The sequence below is a fragment of the Pelodiscus sinensis genome, chromosome 30, assembly GCF_049634645.1.
Source record: "Pelodiscus sinensis isolate JC-2024 chromosome 30, ASM4963464v1, whole genome shotgun sequence".
Taxonomy (NCBI): domain Eukaryota; kingdom Metazoa; phylum Chordata; order Testudines; family Trionychidae; genus Pelodiscus; species Pelodiscus sinensis.
Window position 1 is genome coordinate 13,241,454 of NC_134740.1, and position 9,098 is coordinate 13,250,551.

The 9,098-nt window shown below is 44.0% G+C and overlaps 1 protein-coding gene across 1 annotated transcript; it reads right to left on the bottom strand.

Annotated features, from left to right (window-relative positions):
• Positions 1-208: 208 nt before the first annotated feature.
• Positions 209-1,171, bottom strand: LOC102456342 (olfactory receptor 10A5-like). The gene has a single exon (XM_006114045.2). It carries the CDS (start codon positions 1,169-1,171, stop codon positions 209-211), a length of 963 nt encoding a protein of 320 aa, XP_006114107.2.
• Between the last annotated feature and the right edge of the window lie 7,927 nt (positions 1,172-9,098).

A 9,098-nucleotide genomic window follows, 5' to 3' on the forward strand; every position in this document is an offset into this window, starting at 1 on the left:
CCCTGAGTCACATTTTTCTGGCAATCCTATTGTAGAAGGTCAATAGGAGAAACTCTGCCATCAACTTCCCTTACTCCTCACAGTCCGGTGGACCAGTGTTGATGGGGAAACCAACAGTGTTCAATTTCGTGGGTGCGGGTAAATATAGACAACACTTAAAAACAAGATACGTTCATTGCCAATATATCATGGGCTAAAATTTGTCCTTTCAGATTTTCTGCCCGTTTCTGAGAGCAACCAATTTATGGAAAGCTTTTCTCAGGGACTTGTTGACCTCCTTGTTTCGCAGGCAGTAGATGATGGGATAGGCCAGCGGACTCATTACTGTACAGAAGATGGAGAATATTTTTTTGGGTACCTTGGCATTGTTGACTATTGGCACTACATAGACATTGATGCCCATCATATAGTCAAGGGTAACCACGAGGAGGTGGGAGGAGCAGGTGGAAAAGGCCTTTTTCTTCCCGGTGGTGGACGGGATTCTGAGGATGGTAGCGACGATGCACACGTAGGACGCCAGGGTCAGCAGAAATGGCCCAAGTGTCCCCAGAGCTCCGCATACAAATGCCACCTTTTGCAGAATCTTGGTGTCACTACAGGACAGCTTTAGAAGGGATGTGAACTCACAGAAGAAATGGTCAATTTCATTGGCATCGCAGAACGTTAATTGGAACTGGAAATTATGCACTATGGTACAGATCACAAAGCTGATTATCCAGGAAGCTGCCACCAGCAAGCAACCCACCTGGCTGTTCATCAGGGCGGTATAACGGAGGGGCTGGCAGATCGCTACGTACCGGTCATAGGACATGGCCGTGAGCAGTACATTTTCTGTAGTGGACAGGACACCAAAGAAATACAATTGCACCAGGCAGCTGTTAACAGAGATGGTCCTGTCCCCCGTCAGGAGACTGGCCAGCAGCCGGGGCAGGATGGTGGAGGAGAAGCAGAGCTCCACACAGGCCAAGTTCTGCAGTAGGAAGTACATGGGAGTGTGCAGCTGCCGATCAGTCAGAACTAGGACAAAGATGAGGATGTTGCCAGCCACAGTCGCAAGGTAGATCATTAGAAACACGAGGAAGAGAAGGGGCTGCAGTTCAGGGTCATTCCCAAATCCTAAGAGGAGGAATTCGGAAACAGGCGTTTGGTTTCTTCCTTCCACTTTCTCCATCGTAGGCGTCTAGAAATATAAACCATGAAATATAGAAGGAGTTCACACAGCCAGCTTCTGCAATGGATCCAACTGGCAGAGATCTGGAGTAGTTAACCTATTACCACCGCATGTCTCCACTAGAACAATGAAGTCCTCAATTAACAGTGGAAGTCTCTCAGGGGGTGTCTACACAGCAAAGTTATTTTGGAATAACAGCTATTATTCCAAAATAGCTATGTGAGCGTCTACACAGCCATTCCGTTATTTTGAACTAATTTTGAAATAACGGATGGATTATTCCGACTTCTGTAAACCTCATCATATATATAGTAGTCCAATGTCTGTGACTCTCTAACGCTGAAATGCTGGCTGTTGCCTCTGGGCGGTGCTGTAGCCTGAGTCACGTCCTTCGCTTCCCGCCGTGGTGATCGGCTGACTTCTGTGCTGCTCAGCCAGGCCACCACGTGGAAGCGAGTGGCGCAAGCGACCGTTTGAGTGCCGCGGTCCCCCGAGTGAGAGGCAGGAGGGGGAGGAGAAGAGAATGAGAGAATCGGAGAGAGAGGCAGGAGGTGGAGGAGAGCTGAGAGAGAGGGGGGGAGGCAGTAGGAGAAGGAAAGAGAGAGAGACGTGGAGGAGAGACCTGAAAATCCCGTCTTATGATGGGCTAATTGGCTAGTTCTATGACGAATTACACCTATTCCAAAAGAACTATTTTGAAAAAAGACGTGTGTAGACACTTCACTGCTGCTATTTCAAAATAGTCCCTCACCAGGGCCATTCTAAGTTATTCCCCGTGGGCCTCTAAATCGAGATAGCACATCTACATTAGGGAAGCCTGCCTCGGTTTGAGGTTTCCCTGCAGTGCAGATATGCTATTTAGAAATAAGCTATTTTGGAATAACTATTCCGGAACAGTTTATTCTGAATTAACGGTGCACTGTAGACATAGCCATAGATTTCCCAAGCAGCCAACACACACACACACACACACACACATACACTGCCTCCCAGGGTGTCATACATACACACACATACTGGGTCTCACACTGACACAAACACACACACCAAATTCTCTTCCAAATTCACCTCCAACTACATTCTTCCTTGTTTCTGTGACTTCCTGATAGGTGCCTCTATTCTATGTAATTTTGTTCTTTCAAAGTTCAGTGATAGGTGGTTTTGGACGGCTCGATGCCTTTCCAAATTGTACTTCTCGATCATGCTTACAATGAATTCTTCGAGGAGTGAGTTCTAAAAGGCCTAACATGTTCTTCTATCCCCTCCAGTAAATTTTAAAACTTATATCACATTACCTTGATAATCCTGTATAATAATAATACAATTAAGTAATGATTGTGCAATTAAATTAAAGTAACTAAATCAAATACAATTAAATAATTATGCAATAGCAACAATCGTGCAGTTAAAGGGGTTATTGGCAGTATGCTCGGAATGTTGAATGGGAAAGGTGAAGGTCAATTTATGTATTTTAAAATGTGAATATATTCCGACTCAGTTTATTCTGAGAGTGGGAGGGGACACACACCTGTTAATCCACACTAGACATAGAGAAAATCATTTTTGCCTTTGCCCCATATGGGGTTTGAGACAAAACCCCATTGACTTCACAGTAATGGCATGAGAGTTTCCTTTAGCTGCAAAGAATTTTGTTTCTGGCTCATGATTATCAGCTCCACCATGTCGGAGCGTGCGAGCCTTAGTCAGATCAATAATGGTTGGGACCCTCTTTTCTCTCCTTACAGGATGAAATGTTATCCAGTAGGGAATTGGGGGGTGATGGGAAGTTGACTTGTGGAGAAGTCCTGATCTGAGGAGGTGCACAAGCCATTCCATCAGATACCCGTCTCCAATGAATTATATTAAGACCCATACAACTTGGCTGATCTTTGATTTAGTCTCTAGTAAATCACTTTATCCACTTTGATTCCCTCTAAAATATCAGCCCAAGCCCAAAGAGCAAAGGTCATTGTTACACACCAGGAATGAGATGCTAGAGGAAACACGGGGGATGGGTAATACGGACAAGATCATTTCACGATTACCTGTTCTGTTCAGTTGCTGTGAAGCTCCTAGCGTTGACCTCCATCAGAAAGCAGGATGGTCAATCCAGCAAAGAACTTCTTACCTTCTCATTGTGAGAGCCATTCATTGCTCTTTCTTAGGCATGTTTTTATATAACCTATCTGTGATGGATTCCCCTGGATGCTAGCTGGAACTGGAGTCCCAGTGAACCCTCTGACCCAGCAGCCTGGGCTGCTATACACCTATACTACCTCCGGCATTCACATAGGCAAGAACACAGCGAGATGTGGGTACAAGCGGCTCTCTGACCAGCCTCTGCATGAACTGAGGGAATTGGCAAATGTCATTGCAGAGCATTTGGTCAATATCTTAGAAAACTTGTGGACATCGGGAGAGATCCTGGATGTTTGGAAAAAGGCAAATGTAGTGCCCATTTTTAAGAAAGGGAAGAAGGAAAATCCACAGTATTCTTGCCAACAAGTTAAATGAGTATGGATTGGATAAATGGACTGCAAGGTGGACAGAAAACTGGCTAGATTGTTGGACCCAACAGATAGTGATAACCAGCTCTGTGTCAGGTTGGCGGTCGGTTTCTAGAAGAGTGCCCCAAAGATCAGTTCTAGGGCCAGTTTTCTTCAACATCTTTATTAGTGACCCGGAGGAGGGGATGGATTGCACCCTCAGCAAGTGTACGGAAGACATGAAGCTAGGGGGAGAGGGCGATATGCTGGAGGGCAGGGAGAGGGTCCAGAGTGACTTAGACAAATGGGGGGATTGGGCCACAAGAAATCTGATGAGGTTCAACAAGGACAAGTTCAAGTCCTGCAGTTGGGATGGAAGAATCTCAAGCATTATTACAGGCTGGGGGCCGACTGCCTAAGTAGCAGTTCTGCAGTAAAGGACGTGGGGATGACAATGGATGAGAAGTTGGATATGAGTCAAGAGGGGTCCCTTGTAGTGCAGAAGGCTAATTGCATATTAGGGTGCATTCGAAAGAGCATCTCCAGTAGGTCTAGAGAAGTGATGATTCCCCTTTATTCAGCACTGGTGAGGCCACATCTGGAGTATTGGGTCCAGTTCTGTGATCCCCACTACAGAAAGGACGTGGACGCATTGGAGAGGGTCCAGCGGAGGGTGACCAAAATGATTTGGGGGCTGGAGCGCATGACCTATGAGGAGAGGCTGAAGGATCGGGGCTTATTTAGTCTGCAGAAGAGAAGAGTGAGGGGGGATTTGAGAGCAGTCTTCAACTTCCACAAGGAGGGTTCCAAAGAGTATGGAAAGTGGATGTTAACAGTAGTGACAGATGGCAGAATGAGGAGCAATGGTCTCAAGTTGCAGCGGGGAAGGTCTAGGTTGGACATTAGGAAAAACTATTTCCCTAGGAAGATGGTGAAGTACTGGAATGGGGTTCCCTAGGGAATGTCCCGGCTTGAGAAAGCCCTGGCTGGGATGATTGAGTTGGGTTGGTCCTGCTTTGGGCGGGGGCTGGACTCAATGACTCCTGAGGTCTCTGCCAGCCCTGGGATTCTATGATTCTATGAACCAACAAAAGAGAAGCTACAGTAGTGATCAACAGCAGCTCCACAGTTCGGGTCAGAAGTACTATACCAGCCAGCCACAATCAGTAGGATTTTGTTACTTGGCTCACCCCTCCCTCAATGTGGAGAGGAGCTCGCACACTCATGCTAACTAAGCTGAGCTCTTTCCCCAGACCCCTCACTAAAGACACACGGGTTTAGGTACAACTACAAACAAGATTAATAACTAGAAAAGACAAATGTGAGGTGATGATAAGGATTAGTAAGCAGATCTGAGCCGACTATCCGAAAATACACACAAAGGCAAACAGAGCACAATGCTCCGGTTAGACTGACAATGCATGAGCCATTCCTCACCCTGACTGGCGGTACCAACAAACTGAGAAGTTCTCCAGGCGCACGCTGTTTGGGTTTCTCAGGTGAACATTCTCAGGCTAGAAATCGTTTAGCCTGGGTCCGGCACGTCACCTAGTTTGGTCTTTGTTTTTCAGGTCTTTGGAGGAGAGCTCTTGTGTGGGGCATGAAGAAGAACCAATGAGATCACTCCCTGCCTTATATAGCCTTAGGATTTGGTTCCCAGACAATTGTGTGGAAAAATACGGACATCCCAAGATAGAGTCCGGAGACACGGAGTCTGGTCATCTGCCCTTGGAGAGTCCTAGCAACCATTAATTACAGGTTCTCTGGAGTTTTCCCAGTTCCCAAGAGGTTTCACCAGATGGGAAATAATCTTTTCCTAAGGACTATTGGTTTCCCTAGTGGCTCATTACCATGAATACGACTTTCGTAAACAGCTACCTGGACTACAAAGCGTCTTGCCTACTGGGAGTTCATCAGGTTTAGCTGCATTTGAAATTTCAATACGTGGTCAATATTCATACCTATCTAGAGATAAAAATGATGCATGCATAAAAATAGGAGAATCGTATGTAGCGACTCATAACTTTTGCAGAAATACCTCCAATGATCCATCCTACACAAAGAGCTTCAGCATTATTCTGTAATCATATCATAATAATATGACTCTATAGAATATGTTTGTGTCACCTGGATGGAACTAGTAATCACACTCTTTCTGTCATGGTGCCTGGCTACATGTGAACTTTTTGGGATTGTTGTAAAGTTGTGTTGCTTCACCTTGCACAATGGTGACCTATTGACAGCTCCACCTGGATTCTAAACCTTTTTTCAATTTTCTGAGATATACTTTACTCTTTCCATTATATTATGCATTTGCTTCTACCATTGACAATCTCCAGTAATCTCAGTCAACTGAGTTTTGAAATCCCTCTTGGATATCTGGATCCTGCAACACTTCATGGTTTATTGTGATTTTCATCCCTTTCACAGAAATCAATGTTTTATTAGTCTTTAGGGTGCTGCTAGACTATTTGTTGTTTTTTAAGTTTTTACAGAAGTTAGTGTAGCTCCTGGGTGGTAATATCTTCCTCTTATTAGAAAAATGTAATCTCCCTTGATTTTTTTCTGGTCTTGAGAATTTGAAATTTATTGCACAGAGGAAAGATCATATTAAGTTTTAGAAAGAGAAAACCATGATATAAGCACGGTGTTATACTACCCTCAATGGGGAAATTATGGAGAACCATGAATTCCAAAGGGAATATACAGAGACAGGAGAACTACTGACTGAAAAGATACAGAAAGAAATAAAGGAGACCGTCTTATTTCTAATGACATTGAGGCAGACACAATATTTGATCTCAACTGAAATGCCTTTTCAGCTGATAAAATCTACTAGACTAGAGATTGGAACCAATGTCAATTCTACTTTATAAAAGGAAGAAAACAAAAAGTTCCCAAGTGAAAAAAATTCAGAGCTAAAATTCTGTCTGATTTCTACTCCCCTTTATTCAGCACAGGGGAGACCACATCTGGAGTATTATGTCCAGTTCTGGGGCCTTCACTAGAGAAAACATGTGGATGCATTGGAGAGGGTCCATCAGAGGGCAACCACAATGATTCGGAGGCTGGAGCGCATAACCTATGAGGAGAGGCTGAGGAATTTTGGCTTGTTTTAATTTGCAGAAGAGAAGAGTGAGGGGGGATTTGATAGCAGCCTTCAATTCTCTTAAGGGGGTTCCAAAGAGGCTGGAGAGAGGTTGTTCTCAGTAGTGAGAGATGCCAGAATGAGGAACAATGGTCTCAAGTTACAGTGGGAGAGGTCTAGGTTGGATCTTGGGAAAAACGATTTCCCTAGGTGGGAGGGGAAGCACCGGGATGGTTTCTCTAGGGAGGTGGAGGAATCTATATCCCTAGAAGTTTTTAAGTCCTGGCTTGACAAAGCCCTGGCTGGGTTGATTTAGTTGAGATTGGTCCTGCTTTGGGTAGAGGCTGGACCTTATGACTCTTGAGGTCTCTTCCAGCTCTATGATTCTATTATTTTGGACCTACATCTCCAATCACAGGCCAAGACGACCCCTAAGTTGCCATATGAGTGTGATTTAAATGTATTTGTTGACATGCACTGTGATATTTAAATGAGCCAAAGTGTGTTGGGCACCTAACTGCCTTTGAATGTCAAAGAGAGTAGAAACATAACCTTAGTATTTTAATTTCATAATCTGTGTTTTGATGCTTTGATGTTTTGATGTTTTGATGCTCAACACCCTAGTATGCAACAATCCTTGAAAGAGAGAGGTCCTTTTTCTCTGACAAGGGGGTGGCTATGGAGAGGGAAAGATGAAGGTGGATGGCATGAATGTAGACAGCAGCCGTTTATTTGACGATGCAGGGAAGAGACATCTCCTGGCCCATATCACTGTTTTGATTTCTAGTTTTCCAACAAGTTCTAACTTTTTGTTCATTGTGCTTCCAGTCCCTTTTTTTAGATTGTACCTGGAGGTGAGGCCCTCAAGAAGATGAGACAACACAGCATTCTATGGGCCCCCTATTTGGGAGTATTCAGGCATGTAGAGTAGTTCTGTTACCGTGGAGACACAGGCAGGATTTTACTTCCACTGGGATGGCTGTCAACACCAAAACCTTTGGGGGAGTTTTGAAATCTCAGCCTTAGCTCCCCTTGCGAAATTACCATTCATTGACCTGACAAAGGAAGAGAAGCAAGGCTTAGCCACCTCCTACAGTTGCGGACATACAGGTGCCTGTGAAAATTTACCCCTCAGATCCAGTCCTCATGCAAGATTTCAAAGTGGCTGAAAGGATGTCAATGTCCAACACGTTAGAATTTCAAGGTTACAACAACACAGCTGTGCTATTTCAGGATAACGTCCGTTATCTGCGAGTATTATTGTCCATTATCAGCAGAGTATTTTCTGAAACAAGTGCCTGGAAAAAATTCCACTTTCCATACAGAATGTTTCTTACAATGGAAAGAAAGAAAGAAAGAAAGAAAGAAAGAAAGAAAGAAAGAAAGAAAGAAAGAAAGAAAGAAAGAAAGAAAGAAAGAAAGAAAGAAAGAAAGAAAGAAAGAAAGAAAGAAAGAAAGAAAGAAAGAAAGAAAGAAAGAAAGAAAGAAAGAAAGGCTATGTCTAGAATGCACTCTTAAATCGGAAAAGTATGGCAATTCCAATTTACTTTCAAAAAAGGCTTTTCTGAAATTTACCACATGTACACGCATCAGATTTCAGAAAAAAGTGCTCTTTCGACACATCCCTTCTTCCTCATAGAACAAGGTTCACAGGGATGGTGAAAAAGCGTGTCCGCTTTTTTGAAAAACGTTTTGAAAAAGCGGACATGTTCCTTGGATGTGGTGTTTTATTTTCTAGGATATCTATGGTATCCCGAAAAATCAATACAGTCTGGAAGGAAGGAAGGAAGGTCAAGAAGGGAAATCTATTCTCATGCTCTCATATGAACCAACTGCTACCTTTTATCCTTGTAGATTCTAATCCTGTTTCTAAGAGCAACCACTCTATGAACGGCTTTTCTCAGACACTCCTTGACCTCCTTGTTTCTCAGGCAGTAGATGATGGGGTTGATCATGGGAGTCAGGACCGTGTAGAAGACGGAGAATGTTTTGTGAAGGACGTTGGAAGCGTTCACAGATGGAACCATATAGACAGCGATCACAATCCCATAGTACAGTGTCACCACAATGAGGTGGGAGGAGCAGGTGGAAAAGGCCTTTTGCCTCCCGGTGCTGGAAGAGATTCTCAGGATCATGATGATGATACCAACGTAGGATGCCAGAGTCAGTAGACAGGGCACAAGAGTCCACAGGGCAGCAACAATAAATGCCAGCAGATGCAGAATGAAGGAGTCGTCATAAGACAACTTTGAAATGGGTGAAAAATCACAAAAGAAATGGTCAATTTCATTGGAATCACAGAACGTTAATTGCCACAAGAAAATGTCTACTACGGTGCAACCCAGGAAGCTAC

What these genes read in the sequence shown, in the direction of transcription:
- LOC102456342 (XM_006114045.2), bottom strand. Translation starts at nt 1,171, where the DNA reads ATGGAGAAAGTGGAAGGAAGAAACCAAACGCCTGTTTCCGAATTCCTC.